The sequence below is a fragment of the Amblyomma americanum genome, chromosome 6, assembly GCF_052857255.1.
Source record: "Amblyomma americanum isolate KBUSLIRL-KWMA chromosome 6, ASM5285725v1, whole genome shotgun sequence".
NCBI classification, from domain to species: Eukaryota; Metazoa; Arthropoda; class Arachnida; order Ixodida; family Ixodidae; genus Amblyomma; species Amblyomma americanum.
Window position 1 is genome coordinate 76,383,849 of NC_135502.1, and position 20,111 is coordinate 76,403,959.

Sequence of the window (20,111 nt, forward strand, 5' to 3'; positions counted from 1 at the left end):
CGTTCAAGCTTATCGGTGCCAAGCCAAGGCAAGCCAAATCAAGAGCCATGTCAGACCAAGAAAGCGATAAGAACAAAGAGCAGGAGGAGAAGAAAATGGTGGAACACCAGAGTGGACAGAGCGGAGTCTGAGTTTATTGAAACATTGAAACAGTTTTCTTAGTACAAAAAAAAAAGGTCTAATGGCCGGGGACAAAAGGCACAAACCTGTACTTGACAGGGTCTCCTCGCTCCACAGCAGTCTTTCATTTTCATTTCATTTTATTACCTTAAAGGCCCCAAAATAGGGGTGTTACATAAGGGGTGGCAACAATTAAAAGCACAGATTCACAATAACAGGAAAGTTTTTACATTTTCAGCGAAAAGACTTGGGCAAGCGATGATGGCAACGTTGTTTGGAAGGCCGTTCCAGTCTGCGGCTGCACGAGGAAAGAAGGAATTAGAAAAAGTGACGGTGCGTTAGCGTGGACGGGCAACTTGTAGGTGGTGGCTGGAGCGATGAGATATGCGTGCTGGGGGAAGAATATAAATTGCGATGTGCATACGGCTGTGAAAGAATTTGTGAAATAAAGACAGGCTGGCAATGCGACGGCGGAGCAATAAGGGAGATAATCCGGATGCTGTTTTTAAGGAGGAAACGCTGATGTCATAAGAGTACGATGAATGAATGAAGCGAGCAGCGCGATTTTGAACAGACTCGAGGGCATTGATGAGGTAAGCTTGATGAGGATTCCAAATGGGCGATGCAAATTCTAGCTTGGACCTGACGAATGATTTGTAAGCTAACAACTTGACATGTTTTGGAGCATGGTGAAGATGGCGCTTGAGGAAACCTAGCGTCTTGTTTGCTGACGATATTATGTTAGTAACATGCAAGCTCCAAGAAAGATCGCTAGAAATTGTTATGCCTAGGTACTTGTATGACTGAGCTAGTTGTACGGGAACTTCTAATATTTCGTAAGAGAAAATTAGAGGATTCACAGCGATGCATTTGCAACCTGAAAACATTTGAAGGCAACCGAAATCAATAACAGAAAAAACACACAAGAGTACTGAAAAGAACAGAACGATTCAGCATAATTGGTAGAACATGTACACAACATTCGTTACTATACAATCGAAGCCAAATAAAATGCGTTCGAGCGAAAACCAATTACTAGAACAAGCAAAAGTTGTAGCACACATCAGAACAGTTTCAATCGTTACAAGCAGAACAAAAGGTAAGCATTATATATGACACATATAAAGTCCTTTCTAGTGGAAAACAGTCACTACGGAAAAGTAACAGTATATATTAAAACAATATCCACCTTTAGAAGCAGAACAAAAACAAAACATCAAGTAAATAAACCAAAATGAACCTACAGAAACGTTCACACATAATTTTGAATGTTTTATTAGAAGGTGAATTTATAATCTTAGCTAAAACTGTGTTCGCATTTAGAATGTCAGGAATAAGATAACTCTTGCTTTGCAGCCCATAGTTTATTCGAATACGTGGTAATGTGCAATTAATTTTCATCAAGCAAAAGCTCTCATTCTTCACGATATACGCATTATCAAAGCTCTGAGTATTTCGTATCATTTGAGTGTACATCAGGGGTCAAGTTTATGTAAACAGAGCTGATAAAGATAGAAAAGCCAATGTTTTTCAAAAAAGGGCCTCGAGCTCTCATTCTGATTTAAGCCTTCGTTAGACTTGCTGAAACATTCGTTTCGTTGTTTCCGTAGCCGTAGTCTGGTTTAGCCAGTTTAGTATCTGGAACGCGCCATACACGCAGTACCACCGAAACGTCGCTTTGTAATCTCCAACCGGAAGTCCTGAGGCAATGAAGGGGCCTATAGTCTCCGTTTCTTTTTCTTATTTACGAATGAAATGATCGGTGTAAAGAATAGGTTGTCTTTGCACCGGCGGTAACAAGGTCAGCAGCCAGCACCAATAAGCATTGGGATTTGTGGACGTTTATAAACAAGCATAAACGAAGAAAAAAAATATTTCTATTACCGACCAACCTTTGCGCTGCATTCGCAGAAATGAAACAGTCATGAGGTTCGTCGTTTTCCAGCCGTGCCTGGATGTCTACTCGTGCTCACGACTATAGGTTCCCGCACGGCGTGTCCAGTGTGACTGTTGCATAGGAAAAACTTTGAAGGGAATCTAAGCTCAAGTGGCGCATCGTTGGCGATAGTAATTTCGCTTATGCAGGTATTCTTCACCTTTAATGAGTCAAAGGAGAAAACAACGTAGATTGCTAGTATGGTCGACATGTAACGACGCGCGCAAGACTTTCACCTGCGGGGTCAAACAAAGGTCCAGTACTAATAATTAAGCGATGGGCACTAGTTTACTTTGTATTAAAGTAATATCGGGGTCAAAAGTAACTGACCCCCCCCCCCCCTCCTCCTCCTCCTCCCGCTTCTACCATGTTCTGAATCGTGACGCACTGCACGCGGGCTCCACCTGCCAGCACACTCCTGGCTTCGAGACTGGCGTCGAGACAGTGTGTCGGTCTCGGCACCAGGAGTGCATCGTCAGGTAGCGCCCGCGCGCAGTGCGGCACGATTCAGAACTTGGTAGAAGCGGGAGGAGGAGGAGGAGGAGGAGGAGGAGGAGGAGGAGGAGGAGGAGGAGGAGGAGGAGGAGGAGGGTCATTTACTTTTTACCCCGATAGTACTTAATAAGTTTGAAGTGCTCTGTAAATGAACGAATAAATAAGCCAATAAATAAATTTATTTGAGGTAAGAATGCGCTGAATCCGGTTTGAGGTAGGGAGGCGGTTAAGAGCAGAGGGCCATTCCTGGTGGTTTGAGCTAGATCTATTTTTGCTCCCCGGGGGTATGCCAATAATAGGCGCAGCTTGGTCTCCGATGCAAAATGGCAGAGGCCGATGCTGTAGGCAACGTGAGATTTTTAATCTTCATAAGCATGGACTTGCGAGGACTTGTGCCTGTTCCTTTCCTCTTTTTGTCCCCTGCAGTTAGTGATACGTTATTATGTCAAATAAACGTTCGCGCAACTTCAAAAAGAATGTGCTGCAGCCCAGTTTGCATACAAAAGCGTTCCGTTATATAAAAGACCTCATTCTTTTTCTTTTCTGAAAGTGCGTTTTGAGCGTCACGCTGCAGAGCAATGAAAGGCGCCGAAGAATAATATCTCTAGTGAACGGCGTTATGATACGCGAAAACCCTAATTCCTCAGTAGCATTTCCTCGCGAAGGTTTGATGTGCATCACACGATAAAATTTGACATTATTCAACGAAGCCCCTGTACATTCGGCGTTAAAACGGTAGAAACTAAAGAACTACCACATAACGTCAGAGCTACTCCTCTCAGCGGAGTTCAATTCTCTCTTATTCTCTTCTTTGCGGAGATAGTTCCTGTACAAGAATGAGGCTGCGTGCTGAACAGTTTAATTGCTTCCATGTACCGACCCGCCATACCATTCGTCTTAGGAGATGTCCATCAAAACCATCGTCGTTGCCAGATATACATATGCGTTCATTCTAGACCAAAAAGTATACAGTGGAACTAACGGACGGCGTTTAAATAATCATAATGGCTAAGTTGAACGCCGTGTTAGTCTGGTTAAGTGGGCCGGAAAAACAAGTGGAAACGAGCCCTGGACATCGGGCGCTGAGGTGCTTGTAGAAGTTGCGGTAGCTTGTTATGCGTTTTGGCACACGTAACCGGCCGGCGACCGACCATGCATCCCATCAGGCTCCTGTAAACCAGCCTGCCTGCAGCACTGGTTTTGCGCTAGCACTAGCTGCGTTTTTGTAATGTCGAGGTGTGTTTCTGCGAGGCACTATCCATGGGGGGAAGGGAACTCAATGCTGTCTGACGCATGAGCTTAGAATATAGCTGCGTACAGTTATAAATAACTTGCTTGTGCTGTAATCCGAGCGTTGTAGTACTGCGTGAATCACTAATTCGAACCATAGAAAATGCTGGCACTGAATAATGCAAGGGCAGTCGTATGTTCTCCGTCACTGGCGAAGCCCCACGCTTCGTATAGAGGGTTTCGACTCCCATTCGTTGGTTAAGGGTCACAGTACTGACAGGTTAGCTTGCTGAAATTCGCACAGATGAAGACACGTTTTGAAGCCCTAAAGCTTAAGACGAAAAAAAAAAGATATTTTTCGCATGCGAAAAAATTATTATTGCGGACAGCCGGCTGGCTGGAACAAATTGTATACCGACTTGTGCCCGAACTTCCAACAAGACATTTATGTTATCAGCACATATGAATTATCATATGACAAGGAATGGCTTAATCTTAGCGTGAGGCTGACTTTGAGAGAAATAAATCCAAATGAATCCTCATTAAATAGTTACAGCACGTCGAGCTGCACAGGCCCGTGAACTCAGCCTAACAGACTAGCTTCGTGGGATCGAATTGAATTGAAAAGCGTTTATTTCGTCAAAATGCTCATGGGAGAAATTTTTTCCTTTCGGAAGTCAAATGTCGAAAGGGCAGTTTATAAAGATATCCAGGAATTATGGTAAAACGCATTATTCAACGAGAAGTTATTTATAAACGCCTTTTTTTACACATTGTAAGACTGCACCATAACAACCAATATCTGCTCGGATGCCCCCTCGGGTCGTTTCTGGTTTTCTGCTATTTAGTGTCAAAATGCACAATATATTGTTTTTCATGTCAGTCTTAACTGCTCGGTGCAAGAGCAAGACAAACTTTAAAAGCAAGATATTGCTACGCGGCGGAAAGTTAGATCGTTCCGATCAATATGTTCACAACAATATCTTATAATATTCCACAATTTCCTCACAATTAAAAGTGCTGTCCAAGAAAGCTGGATTTGAGGCGTGTTATCGAATCAAAGAGAAAACATTCTTACAGCGTTGTCTGCAACGTACCGTAATGCCTCGATTTTTATTTGCTTCTATTTATACGCATCGTATAGCGGATTCTTTTGACGTTGAGTTCTCCGAAACAAAGTTCCGGTACTTAATGCATACCTCAGGTGCTAGTTACGGGCTCAAGAGGTGCGTGCGTTTGCGGGCGTCACTCACATGTGACGCTCTAAGCGGACATAAAGGCTTTCGCGTGGCTTCCGGGTGGTATAAGGAAATTCAAGGACAGGTGGGCTGCTTGCAAAAGCCACTCAGGGTGAAAGTAACCGACAGACTGCTTGTTAAGGAAGACACGAACACTCTCCCCTAAGAGCTCGTGCGTGGTACCCTTTGTTTCGTGGTTATTGTCTCGCGGCTTCCACGGAGTTCTTAGGAAAAGAACAGTTAACCCACGTCCTTTCGTGTCATAGAGAGGCGCTGTTGTATGCAACCGATGTAGACAGCGCCGAACTATACGCTCTTAAAGGTCGCCGATCTCAGCCCCGGGGAACTGGCCGCCTTTATCTTAATGAGACGGGGAAGGCAACAACGAGTCAGAGATATAGGCATGGACGGAAACGGACGTTGAACAATGCGAAGGGTGAAACATGTAGCAATTCAAAGAGAAAAGCAAAACAGGCAAGAAGACGCCAACTTGGGCAAGAACAAAAAGAAAAAAAATGGAAGAGGAGAGAGAGGGATTGAGAAAGAGTCATGGCCGGGTTGAATCCACCTCAGGGCGTTTCGTACGTGCTGGTAAGCCACGACGCAAGTTACTGAGCCGCCTATTTGCCTTGAGATAGGCTCCGTGGCGCCTGATCAGCCGGGGACGCCCCGTTACGTTTCAAGGCGAACGTCCAAAATCGTGACCCCCCCCCCCCCCCCCCCCCCCCCAACGACTGGCGAGCCGCCCGCGTTGGCTGCATGCGCTGATTGTCTGGCTGCAATGCAGCGCGCGTGCAAGAATCTGGTAAGCGCAAGATCATGACGTCAGCGGCACCAAGCAGAGGTGGCTACGCAAGAAGTTGGCTTCGCGCTACGAAGGGCGCATGCGCCAGCAAGACTACTTGAAGAGAGGGAAGAGGGTAAAAAAAAGAAAGAACGAAAGGAGTAAACAAGTGAAAGCTGCGCGGCCGTGGCACAGAAAGAGATGAGTAGTACCTCGAGGGAGGAAAAAAAAACGACGCCGAAGGTCCGCCCTACCAGCGTCTACGTCGTCGACGTCGCCGGTGGCGTTACGCCACTGGGAAAGCGACCGCACGGCGCGTGTTTTGCGAGTTAATCTGCCCCTTCGGAGCTTGGTTGCTTTCGCTCTTTCTTTCCGGCTGAGGAGGAGCAGCAGCAGAGGCGGCTTCGCAGAAGCTACCCCGAGCAGCAGCAATCGCTAGACAACATTTCGCAACTGTGCTGGGGGAAACCGACAGAGCCGTTCGGTGCTCGTCTGACGCGCGATTTTTTAACGCTCCGTGCCAGAGGGCACACCACGCTGGAGCTGAGCTCGAGTGGACTGTGCACCGAGCGCCACTGTTCATGCACCCAGTGTCGAGAGCAGCGAGTCGAGGATTAATTTCGCACCAACGGGTGAGTGCATGCGGCGATGGGATGCGCGCGACCGTGTTGACATTGAGAAGAGCGCGCTTTTTTTCTGTTTGCTTCTGTATCTATCTAGAAGTGCTTCGGCTTTTTGTTGGCAGGTGGCTTAGGCCTAGACAGATGTCAAACGTAATCTGGAAAGGTGGATGATCTATTCCAAAATTTCGCGCACCACTTTTTGTGTATGTCGTTTGCAGAGTATGTAGAGGAGGGACAAAAAAAAATGCGTACAATTCGATCGATAAGGCATCGCATCGGAATTCTGAAATGGTCCGCGGACCATTACAGTACAGGATATTTTCTTGGTTGTTAGTGCTACTCCGTTTCAAACGAACTTCGTATAGGTAGTGGCGTGGTACGGCGTGTCTGTAAGTAACACGCGCGTTTATTAATGACCCCGACACTGTTAAAGAAATCGACTTAATTTGCTCGCTCGAATGCACCTAAAAGTGGGTGTCAATAGCACTAGCCTCGTGCTGGGTTTTACGAGGAAGCTCAAAAGAAAGCTCTTGCATACAAAACGAGCAGGAAAATTTAGACGCACGTCTCGCGGTGCTTAACGCGAACACGCCTCCTGCGCCTTTCCGTCTCGCCAGCCGTGGAAGAGTGATGCCTCTGGGGAAGAGAGTATACGGCCTGTGTGAGCTATAGCCGCAGGGTCGTTTTGTGCGCAGATAGTTTAGCGTCCGGTTTGTGTAAGTCTGTTTTCTGCGCGGCGACGTTCGCAGTTTCTTTCACGCGTTTGGAGGACGAGAGACACGTGTTAACGATTTGCGTTGAGTGAGGACGCTAGGCAGTTGAAGAAGCTGATCGAGGTGACTATACAGTAAAATAGTTTTCAGTGCGCTATTTTCTGATGGGCAGCTTTTAAACAGACGCAGTACTAGTGTTTTATTCAAAATGCTTAAAGAAAAAGCTCCCGACTACGAGTCTGTTTTGTAGTTACGCAACGCTGAGACATCGTAGACCGACGCTATAACTATGCTGACCTTGCCGTTATACATGAGTTAAAAATAGTACAGTTATCTCCAGCCAAAGGCAGTTTTGCGCAAGGATTTTTTTCTTCTTTGCGGTGCCTAAGGAGCTACTATTCTCTGTGTTTGTGCCGTCTTTGACGAGTAAATTTACTAAACTACCTGTAACGTTGCCGCATCCAGATTACTACAAAATAATTTGTCGCCGTAATTGAAGGTAAATATGAATTCCGACCGTAGAAACCTTGTGTTCTTGCGAAAAAGTTGTTTTCATCGATGGAGACGTCGCAGAAACTCAAAAGAATATTACAGAGGTAGATGGCGATACTGTCTCCTTCAAACTGAGCCTATACAGAAACGGCGATCGGACGTCCCCCTAATCCTTACATGGAAGTGTAAACAGTTTGAAAAAAAAAAGACCATTTATTTGACGCGCATTCCCCCACTTTTTCGAATAGAATATTCAGCATTAGCTTTTAGTTTGGCCGCAACTGCGAAATGTACGGACACTCCCTTCCCAAGATCAATTCACGCATGCGCCGCGTCCACTTACATGTTCTGGCCTCTTAATGTTGACATTTACATTACCGGTAGTTCTCAATAGAAATAATTAACATAGTTCGTTGCTCAGAAACCTTAAGTTCTTTTGCTGATACAATAATTCGCTTTCATTATTCGAAGTTTAGTTTGCATTGATAGTTTTGCGTCAATAGCAGTTTGCTGAGATTACTATAACACGACTTAAAAGCCCTGTATTTCTGCCTTCCTTTCACGTCTTCTTACGCCACTGCGTAGGGTTTTTCGATCAGAAGAAGCTCTGTCAAAGTGCACTTAATTGTTTTTTCTTTTCTCTGCCTCCATAGCCACGCGAGGACATAGACGTGTCTGAAATTATTAATGACCAAAAATGGTCACATGCTTGAAATGTATAATGGTCAGCGAATGAGCGCGCGGCTTCAGACATATTTGGGGCGCAGTATTGAGCCTGTTTGGAAGGTTTTTACTGAAAGTTGTGAGAGTGCTTGCGCTTTTTTTCGCTTAGGTGGGTTTCCCGAAGCGTACTGTTCATCAGTGAAAAATAATTCGCCGAAATACACGTGCTCATAGTATTGTGTTTCATTCGTAGCTGACTCTGTCCATACGTAATCCTGGGCGAGGTTGACTCCAGCGTAGGAGGAGTTGAGTTCATTAAACTGAAACGTTTAGGCAACTAGAGTGGGAATGCATTTCCAGTGTGCTGGCTGTTAAGAGCTTTGAGGACTTTCTCAAGAAAACAGGAGAACAACATTGGGCCCAGGAAACCAAGGAAGAAACTGCGAGTGAAGAAAAGCGTGGAAGTATTGGTCGTTAAATGCTCTCATTAACATATGAAACACCCCAACCTTTGCTTATCAAGACGGAAAAATTCTTAATTATGCCGATTTCATTCATAGCTATGCCTTGGGGTAAGCGTTTATCGCTCAAGAAACGCGGTAGTGAGCGAAAAAAGTTCGGGGAACACTCCATTAGGTTGGGTCAGGACCCCACGGCGATTAGTAATAATTTACGAGGTCACCAAAATATCATGCTTGTAACAAAGCAATACATTCGAAGCCGTCCCGTTTGTTTTTTGAAGCAATAAGGCACGTGCGAATTTCGTTGATGAATCCTTCAGCGTGAGGCATCCTGCGCAACTCCAGATGTGCTTAACTGAATAAGATGCATGTTTTGCAACAGCCTCACTAAACATTTTTCCTTCGTAAAGCTGCTCGTAGAAGGAGTCACTGTTCACGTCTACTGTTTCCATCGTTCATCAACCATTTATAAACGGGTAGTTTCATGAATGCCCCCTGAATACGAAAAAGGACAGGTGATGCTGATAACCATCAAAAAAGCTTTTTTTTTATATTGTCGCGCACACGGGAATGTTATTACCCCGCTGCGCTGCAAGAATATGTGCTTGTATAAACGTAGGTTTTTCGCAAGAAAGCACACTGCTCATAGAAGTGCAAATAAATGAAAAGTGACATGTTCTCGGAAACGAGAGCCACCTTTCGTGTGTAACCATTCCGAACACGAACGTGCCCAGACATGGGACTCTCTTGCGAGGTAAAGCCAAGGTTGCAAAGGAAATCGAACGAGGTTGCTCTCACATTGCTACCCGCTTATAAGAAGCTGTCTCCCATCATATCCATATTTATAAGAAATACCTTTGGCAGAGTGTTTTTCCTGTTCGGCAGGAATTATTGCTTTATAAGTTACTACTGCTAAGCCCGAAATGTCTGAAGCAAGGGAACAATATTGAAACGCGAGAAGCAGGCTTGTATACTTCGAACTATACTCATACGTGCAATAGTTCTGTCAATATGGTATCCTCTTCGCAAACCAGAAGATTACAGAAAAAGCGCTTTTTCACTGCACCTGCGTGATGCTTTAAGTGATAAGTAGTTGTTGCTTTCAATTCGGTGTTTAAAGCTGAGCAGTTCGTTCTGTTTATTCATCACCGCGTAATCGGTTTTCAATTTCCAGGCGGTTTGCGTCTTTCCTGCAGGAAAAACAAAAGACCAAACTGAAAACAATCAAAAGAGGCAATGATTGACCCTTACTTCGTAGCACTTAAAAATATTGCTTATACGTGGGTTCAAATCACATCATCTTTCCATTACTTCTAATTTTTTATACTTCGTAGTACTGACAAATTTTGTTTAGACGTAGGGGCAAATCACATCATCTTTCCATTACTTCTAATTTTGTAAAGGCGGTGAATAATTTATACTTATTCTCATTTGCAACACTGCAAACAAGTTTACTTTTCCTATCTCTTTTAGAACACGAGGGAGCGAGATGAGTTCGCGTTATGTCACATGCGTCAGGCACCAGAATTACTCCAGCGTAAATAGAGAAACAAACGCTACGTATCCTCCATCAAAACGTGGTGGCTGCGTTTTTATGGAGGCAAAACGCTAAGGCGCCCGTGTGCTGTGCGATGTAAGTGCACGTTAAAGATACCCAGGTGGTCGAAATTATTCCGGAGCCCTCCACTACGGCACGTTTTTCTTCCTTTCTTCTTTCACTCCCTCCTTTATCCCTTCCCTTATGGCGCGGTTCAGGTGCCCAACGATATATGAGACAGATACTACGCCATTTACTTTCCCCAAAAGCCAATTATAACACTACACATCGCTGCCCTCATTCTAATGATGCGGTCAACTGCTCGCGATTGTCACGCATGGCGCCGAAAGTGGAACCTGGCTTTCCTGGTAGTGTCTGACGTGCACAGAATAAATACTCCTATTTGTTTTTCCCTTCTGTATATACGCATTGTCCACTTTAGGTGCAACACTGTTGTGGTATTTTAGTTTTAGTACAATGAAGCCGCACCCTCATCTCTCTAGTAAATGATAGTAGTGTAGCCGACAGTTGTAACGCCACGAAGTTGATCGGGGTTGTCGAGTGAGCTGCGCAGTGGTCGCTAGCCACTCTACGAGCGAGAACAATCGAAAACCACGGGCAGTAAGCAGCAGGCACAGTCCTTGAGAGCGTGTTGATGCTCACCCCGCGGTGTAGCGGAAGCGGCCGCGTGCCAAGAACGAGCTATAAATAACTCGACAGGTTTAGCCTTGAAAACCAGCTCTCAACCCCGTTCACTCGTTGTGGTGTACGTAGCCGAGGGCCGCTCCATCATGTGCGCTTCATTGCTGCATCGTTACGCGGCTTCAGCTTGTTTCATCAACTCCCATGTTTCTTTCTGGCGCGAACAGTTACCAGAACACCGAGTATGCGCGGAGGGCTACTGGGCGCACTGGTAGCGGTCTCCATAGCGAGCACAGTAGCGGCCACAGGAGACAACTCTACCGTTCTCGTGCGAGCTAAGAGGCAAGGTAAGCGGATGGTGCCATTTGTATTTTGTTCAAACGTCTGTGATTTGTCATCTCGTGAGTGCACACAGCCAGGAAAAGCGTCGAAATGAATAATCGACAATAAAGTATTTTTTTAAAATCTTTTGTTGTGCTGCTTGCTTTTTATTGCCTTATGAACCCTTGCCATTTAGGCTGTCAATATACTGTCTCGTAGCCTTCAGAACCCCAGGCGTAAGGACGAGGTCACACAAACAGAGAAAAAAGAGAACATAACCAGCTAAGCTAGTCATAATTGTTTCGTGAATGAGTTGGATGCAATCTGTGTGGGTTTTACATACCATGTTCTACTTACAATGCTTTGCATGCAATATTGTAGATACAATGTTTTATAAACTTTGATCAATATATAGTGTTTCCCTTATAGTATTCTACACACAATTTTCTCCATACGCTTTTCATACAGTGTTTAATTACGCTGTTCCGCGTACGATGTTCTCCATTGAATATTCCACACTGCTTTGCAAACAACCTTCATCCAACTATACTGACCATATGGTCGGTTCTCGTTCGCATTACTGAGCATACATGGAAGCCACAGGAAGCTGCGCACCCACAATCCTCGCTGCACCGTACTGAAACGCAGCTACGCCACGCACTTCTGAGAAACCCCGCCACGGTTATGAAGATCTCCTGCGCGTCGTCGGCAGAAGCACGGGCAACATATGCGCCTCTATTTACTGCGCGCCCATGAGCTCGCACCTCATATACGGCCTTCGGGCTGGGAAAACCTGGATTCCTGCACTCGGGCGGGTAGGCGGCCTTTAAAACATTCTGCATGTGCGTGGCAAATGCATTAGGAATCACTGCACGACGAAAGAAAAGCGACAGAGAGGTGCGTAAAGCTAGACTTACATACGTCGACACGTCTTCCATATGACTCAGAAAATAGATGACAAACCCAGCAGCTCGACTTGGTTCCATTACTCCTTTCGGCTTTTCAGACAACTTTCTTTTCCCGTGTAGAGCGGCTACCATATTCCTTCGGCTATACATTAGTCAAATCTCCAATTGTCACGATGCATTCCCGAGATGTAGGGGCTGGCCCATAGAATGGAAAAAAAAATTATCCGGAACGGTTCTGTCAATAAGCAAAAATCGACAGTTTTCAGTACGGAAACTAGTCCGCGACTTACGGGCATACAAACGCACACTGCACACGTAGTAAGTCAGGAATGCAACCAGCGCTTATGGTGAAGCAGCCTCCACAGGTACGCAGTTGAAAATCGAACATATCTCCCTTTCGCATCCTGACAGATAAAAGTTCAAAAGAAGGAAGGCAAAACTGAGTCGACAGCGAAAGAAAAATGGGCAATGGGCAGGACTGGCAGTTTTGTGAACATTCCACATCAACACTTGTGGCGGCTTTACTTAGCGAAACTCAAACACCATCGAAAATAGATGTTCGTTCTTAGTCATAGAATTGCAAAATTGCAGTGCAGGTCGCCTATGCTGCTTGGTCGGAGGGGCGGATGCAATTGGTGTTCTGCTAATGTTTTGAAAAGTTCTCGAGCTTATAGAGGACAACCATATTTAGTAATTTTTGGTTAGTGTACAGTTTCTAATCATATGTGGAATAGAGTCGTCATACATTTAATTCAGTAACTATATTTCTTGAGGTGAGCTAAGATTACAGAAGTTTATCCCTTATGGCTACACCCTAATGTCTTTAATGCCACTGAATTTACTTTTCAGGGCTTCTAGGGTCACTATTAAAGCCCGTCTTGAACCCGGGCAAGTCCAGGCCGCAACGCCAGGACGTCGAACATCCTCATGGCGCCCCCATTCAAGACAAGAACGTCGTGAACCAGTTCCTAGAAAACCTTCAGCGCTCGGGACACAATTTCAACGTTCCGCGGGGCCGCTCCTCCTTCTTCGGACCAGCCATCAATGTGCTGCGACAGTTCCAGATATGCACGACACCGGTTTCGGGTCCTGGCAAGTGTCGCTACGTCAGGGAGTGTGTCCTTCCCGCTTTCCTGGAAAACTTTGACCTTTTCCTCAGTTACTCCTGCGTTGTCGGCAACCGCCACCTCGGCGTGTGCTGCCCCGACGAGTTCTTCGGCAATGTTGTGAACCCACGCAAGCCTCTGTTCCCCATCCTGAGCGGCCTCCTCAACATCGGCAGGAAACCGTCCGGTCCACCCGAGCAGAACCCGGATTATGAAGACGGCCCCGGCGGGCCCGGTCCCAACCACCCCGGCGTTGACCATCCCGGAATTCCCGATGAAGATGTGCACGGGCACGGCGGTGTTCCATCTCCAAATCAACCGGTGCAGCCCCAGCCCCCAGTGCAGAAGCCGCCACTGCAACCGCAGCCCAATCCAGTTCAAAGGCCTCCGCCAGTTCAGCCTCCACCTGTGCAGCCTCCACCTGTGCAGCCTCCACCAGTGCAGCCTCCACCTGTGCAGCCGAAACCAGTGCAGCCCACACCGGTACAGCCTCCCGTAGTGCAGCCGCTGCCCCAGAAGCCCAAGCCGCCCCAGACGCCGACGGCCAACGCTCCCATCCAGTTTCCGGATGACGACGAGGAAGAGGCAGCCGTGCACGACCAAGTGCTGCCGAAGCCTCAGTCCGGGCCCAACCCGGGCGCCGGCCAGACTGCAACGCGTCAGAAGCCGCTGCCTCCGGTGCCCGCTGGATTGGCGCAGTTGACGACTTGTGAGTTACCTTCCTTCTCGGCTGCGCGAATGTCGACTGATGGGGTCGGCGCTTTACCTTGAACTTCTGTTTGACATCGTTTGACTGCATATACTATCGGGGACAAAAGTTTCTAAGACATGTGAGCGGCAGCCGAACCCTATATCTGTATTACTTGTTGATGGACAGAGACCACACATGTGGAGGTTAAGGGCGGGCTTACATGCTGTAATGAGTGGCATTCAAATGAGGCGACTGTTGGAAGACACGGCACCTGTGCGCCTAGATTGCTTTTCGCGCGTCCTGGATACTTTTCGGTAGATAGCACATGCTCCATGGCGGCATGTTCACGTGCTGTCAAATGGGGGTTTATGGCTTTGATAGAAGCATTGAATAATATGCTACAAACGCGTCATTCAAAGTTCCTAAAGCACGGAGCATGTTAAGTCTTCTCGAGAATTGTGCTGGGTGCTGGTCGCGAAAACTGGTCTCCCCGCTGCGGAGGAGCTTTGTAGGTGTTGGCGGCGGCGTTACAAACATTGCTGATGTTACGCTGTGCTATATAGAGGCCTCCTTTTGTCGCCTCTTTCATTCGTGCTACAGCTGGGGATAATTACATTCGTTGCCCTCGTGTATAGGATGCTGGTGCGCGTTATACCAAGCTTGCATGCCAAGCTAGTATGTCTGCATTACTTTCTAACCACATTTTATACAAAATCTTTGCACCCCCCCACTCCTTATGCGCTGCCGCCTTGAAACACAGATAGAAGGAGTGAAAGAATCAGAATGTATGAGATCCGTTCCGCAATCGATCCGCCACTTATTGATTGCACCATGACAGTTCAACCTTACATGAGGCTCTTGCACTTTTTTATTTACTCGGTCTTCTGAACGATTAAGCCCATTGCGTCATTCTCTGAGTGAGCAGAAGGCGTCTGCAACTGTAGTTCGCCCGAGGACAGCCGTATATTTCTGAGGCAGTTTGTCAGTATACAGCTGCGGCGGCAGCAAATGATCTTGCGGATGTGGAGCCCCCGACGCCGCGCTCTGTAGGCAGCGCCAAGGTAATTGAGCAGGTTGAGACACGTCTACATGGCAGTCCCTAAATATGACGAATTCGCTTAAGGATGGGTACAGATATGCTTCTCAAGGCCAGAAGATGACTTTCTAAGGAGCTTGCGTGGACAGTAATGCGCAAAAGAATGTTGCGGAAAGAGTCGCATTGATTACGTAGGAGTTCGCAACTCGGACTCGTTTCGCTCGCGTTGTGTACAGTGCTGTTTTGTTCTTCCAGCATGCGGCCTAAACTTCAAGACAAGAATCGTTGGTGGAACCATAGCCAAACCTGACGACTGGACATGGATGGTAAGGAGCCTGCCTGGTTGAAGAAGTTGTGCCCATGAAACGCCTATGATTTACAGTTTCACGAAAGAGAAACCGGCGATAGTGATGCCCTTCATTATGCATGGGCGATTACCTTAATTTAAAATGACGCCACTTAGCATCAACTCAGGAAATTCATGCCATTATGTCGCGTAATTTGACCTATAGAAAGATTGCAGTGCATGGCTGCTGCAACTGCAGGAAGTAAGGAGGCAGTTCCCATACGGAAAATACTAACACAAGGACAGAGGCGACCGACGCAAACGCTGCCGTTTGTGTCGCTCGCATCTGTCCGTCCTAGTCCATTTTTGCTTCTTGGAAATGCCTCCATACATAGAACCCAACCACTAGCCCAACTTTCTGCTCCGAACATTTGAATGACTTGCAAAATAGCCTGCCACAGGTGAGACAACTACGAAACACATAGCAGAATGAACGAATACTAGAAACTATTTATTTGGAAGGCAACGTCTGGTTAATGATGAAGAGATACTTGTGCTTATACCACTTACCATTAGGGAAGCCTTTCAAATGCACCATCGAAGTATCGCTTATCCGACGCCCAAAGGAGTATCGACGTGTGTGTGTGTTTTTTTTTAAAGGAATGGTTAAGAATTTATTGATTGCACGAGGGATGAGCACAAAAACTTCAATATACAGGCGAGGGTCCCACAGTCAGAAAACTCTAACGAGACCCTCGATAAATTGGAACTAAACCAAATTACAAATAAAGGAGCGTCAACGCAGACAGAAAATTCAGTAACAACAAAGCTAATGAACATAGAAAAACGTTACATGCGATGCAAAACGAAACAAATAGATTACCAGGGCTAAAAACGAAAATTCAGAACTTAAATAACGATCGTTATATATGATATTGCACGAAATACAAAAACAAGAAAGATAAAGCGCAGTACAAACAATTTAAAAATTCATTAATAAAGCCATATACACAAGCTTTTAAGCATTCTACTGTTGTAAAAGAAAAAATTCCAAACTTAATTCAAACATCGACAAGCGCATGGGTGATTTTAAAATCGGAAGTAATTATTCCATAAATAAATACAGACGCCATGAGAACTCCATTTTCTGTAGTAAGTAAAATCATGTGGCAGCAAAACATCTTTGTTGGCTCCAAACGTAGTGTTGCTGATGTATTTATCTCCTTCAAATTTTATGTAACATATTTGCAGTCCTTCCCGTGCAACTGCGCTCTTGCCCTTCCCTTAATCCCGCAGTTTATCAGCGGTTTGTTCGGGCCTGTTTGCAGGGACGTGTGTGCTTACATGAGCAATTGTCGATGCAGCTCCTCGTCTGCCTTATGTAGCTCTTGCCGCATGTAATCATCATACTTCTCCAGTAAAAAAAAAAAAAAAAAAAACGAACGATGCTTAACTTACCCTTAAGAGCGCAATATATACGATAGCATTAGAGATCCCTCCCGCGCAAGTACTCCTTCTCTTTCGTGGATTCATAGATGGAGCGCAGTTTTCATAACACTTCTGACGAAGTGGTGCAGCGGTTAGGCGATGCGCTTAACCGCTGCACCGTGAAAAGCCGGACGAACGCTGGCTTTTCTCGTGAAAGAGATTACTAACGCTATCGCTTAATATTAGCGCGGGACTGCGTATGCCTTTTCTTTCCTATCATGGACTGCTTTTAATGTCACAATTCCGTTGAGATTATCAGTTCACGGCGTGCCGAATTCGCAACCCTTCTGACTTTATGGGTTACCGTAGGTCGGCAGCAGAAGTTTACCTGATGCGTGTGCTCAGGAATGCATTTACTGTAGCTCCGCCTGGCGACCCAATTGCCTGGTACTTATACGAGCGGAGGCAGCATGCCAGTTCCCGCTACATGCCTGTATTTTTTGCCGATTGGCTTGCGTGACTTAGCATAAATGTTTTATTTCTCGGATACCCACATCCCGTAAACTTTTGTTGTCGACTGTATACGTTTGTAAGGCACCATACTTCATAACCTTTGATAATAGTTTATATCCCGTCTTGATTACTTCCTGTCCATCTCATGGGGATTTTTCTGCCGCCGCTTTGAACAGCGATCACAGAACCCCTGAAGCCTGCAGGTGTTTGACTTGGGCATCACTGGTACACTGCATGAAGCACAGATGCGACTTAAGCAGCGCCAACTGCGTTATGATGAATTTGATGACACTCTTCATAATTTAAAACGCTGGATTTGAGCGTCAACATTCGTCTTTGGCCCTGTGAAGTTTTTGGAAAACTTGACTGATGCAACAAAGAAAACTGCTAGATCTAAAAAAATTCAATACACCGTTCAGGCAGTTTATAACCAGTCTGAAAACACAACGGAAAAATTTCTGTGATGTTTTCGACCAAAAACTTGTAGTAACGACAGAAATTTCTGCAGTAACAACAGAATTTTCTGTAGTTACTACATAAAAGTACTACAGGGCACTAAAGACTAGAGACTACAGAGAAGTTCTACAGAAAATTAGTTGGAGACACTTAGATATCTCTTAACTGCGGGAAGGCGAAAGCCATTTGCGACTCATTGCACTGATTTTAATTTGCCGCGCTTGAATTCATTTCACGACAGAGAAAAAGAGCAGCTGGCGCGAGCGTGGCACAGAGATCACGAGATCTAGGTCACGTGATTTATCATATAACGGACGGACGCGAGTATCAGCCATTAAAGGCTATCGCCTTAATAAACAAGACTACAGAAAAGTAGTACAGAAAGGTCACGTGATTTATAATGTAACGGACGGACGCGAGTATAAGCATTAAAAGCTATCGCCTTAAAAAAACAAGGCTACAGAAAAGTATAACAGAAAAAAACTACAGTACTAAAGAAAAATACTACAAAACAACAGAAAGTTCTGTCGTTACGGCAAAACTACAAAATATTTTGTCGTATTTTTTACACAATTCTGTCGTTTTTTTTTTTTTCGACTGGGTACGTTGAGCCTCTCCATACTACACAGAGTCAATATAAAGGGGTGCCCTGCAGATCAAGAGTGGCAAACCAAAACGGAAGTCAGAAAGCTATGTTCCATCAGTAGTGCTGATGTTAGTTCCTCGTGTACGTATACTGACAGAGTAACCCACAACGTGCAATGATCCTCCGCGCGCGCATTGGCTGCGTGTGGCCCGGGGAACGACGGGTGCGTCACGGAATCGCGACGAGTGATGTGTGTGACGGATGCGGTGCAGTGGAAACACTAGAACACCTGCTCCTTCACTGTGCCGCGTTCGCCGATGCTCGTCGCGATATGCTCGCGGCCTATAGGGCGCAGGGCATACTACCAGACTCCATCAAAACGCTATTGTGGCCGCAGGGCAGTGCGCGCACTCGTGAGCGAATTATGGTGAGCCTCTGTGCATTCCTCGAACACACGGGCTTGACGTCCCGTCTGTTCTCCGTCAGGTAGTTACACGCAGTGACCGAACGCTCTGCGAGTTCTACCTTGAACGATTAATAACTGGACGCCCCACTCCAGTTGTAACCAACACAGGGCTGTGCGCGTGTGTGATTTAATTCCTCTAAAATGAACTAATCACGCGCACAACCTGGACACATTTCTTAGTGTAAATAGTTTGTACATATTACTTCTCCCCCTATCCTCTCTTCCTGTCTCCTCACCTCTTTCATTTCATTTCTCCATTCTGCCTGCTGTCCTTTATTTCCTCTGCCCCAGCTCAGGTGCTTCAGTATCGATGGCAGATGCCGGGGATAGCAAAAATATTTTCCTTCCTTTTTACTATTATTTTTAATAAAGCCACTACCACCTCCACCACCTTAAAAAGAGTGTACAGTGCTCACTGCCGACAGGCTGGGGAAGTTCTTCACTCGCATTCCAGCTCATTCAGTGGAGGAAAGAGCGCGCTGGCCCGTATTATAAATATTCCACTGGAGTGACGTAGGAAGTACCCTTGACATGCGGCAAGAGCTACGTGGGACTTGAGAGGGAACAAGTCAACGATCGAGCACTAGGAAAAACGTGCTGAGCGTTGCGATGACACTTATGTGAGAATGCATGCAAACTTGATCTGCATGCAGATGAAAGTCAAAGCTTGGAAAATTCAGGTAAGAACGAAAGCGTTGTGGTTCATGAAATACTAGAAGCAAGTCGCATGAAACGCAAAGGGAGTCAGTATATACGAGCTACACTTCGATACCCTTGAAAACATCGAAGATGAGATATATCGGTAGCATTTGTGACAGAGTGTTTTCGCTGTGAACTGCCTAAACGTGAGACATTTGCACATATACGCGGCGATTTTTTCTGTCAGCTAAAATAGTCTCAGTTTTCTTTGTGGCTCTCCCGTACGCAGAATTAAATTACTTACTTGTCTATGAAACGTGGGGTGCGCCTTATTCTGCTAAGTGTACAGTTAATTCGACAACAAGCAGCTTTAAGAAGCGTTCGGGAGGTCGTGAGGAAATGGAAAGTGATAAAGGCAGTGTCTGATGACATCGTCACGAAAGACGTACAACATTTCGAGACGTGTATCAGAAGAAAGAATAGCCACCCCTCGATGGTACATTGCGCTGACATTTATGATAACTGCCGGCTATGACTTTTCACAGGAACGCGGTTGCTTTCTTCAGGTGTGATGCTTAATAAGTACAGGATGAATTTTTTAGTGTGCACATTTTCCGATTTCGGGCACGTATGTTCCTGAAGCCTGCTTCAAGGTAAATGCCCTTCAAGGTAAATGCCTTCTGGGAAAAGGCCTTTAGTTGAAAGGCCTTTGTGGTAAATGCCTTTAGGGTAAAGGCCTTA

At 45.8% G+C, this 20,111-nt stretch overlaps 1 protein-coding gene across 2 annotated transcripts in view; it reads left to right on the forward strand.

Annotated features, from left to right (window-relative positions):
• Nucleotides 1-20,111, forward strand: part of LOC144093736 (uncharacterized) — a 42,982-nt gene that overhangs the window by 14,359 nt on the left and 8,512 nt on the right. The window contains exons 1-4 of one of the 2 annotated variants that reach the window (XM_077627414.1): nt 5,601-6,435; nt 11,162-11,281; nt 13,013-13,978; nt 15,252-15,322. In XM_077627414.1, coding sequence (XP_077483540.1) covers nt 11,179-11,281; nt 13,013-13,978; nt 15,252-15,322 — 1,140 coding nt within the window. In that variant the 5' untranslated portion in view covers nt 5,601-6,435; nt 11,162-11,178. Of the gene's footprint in view, nt 1-5,600; nt 6,436-11,161; nt 11,282-13,012; nt 13,979-15,251; nt 15,323-20,111 lie in introns of those variants that run through there. The other variant, XM_077627415.1, reaches the window with a different exon arrangement.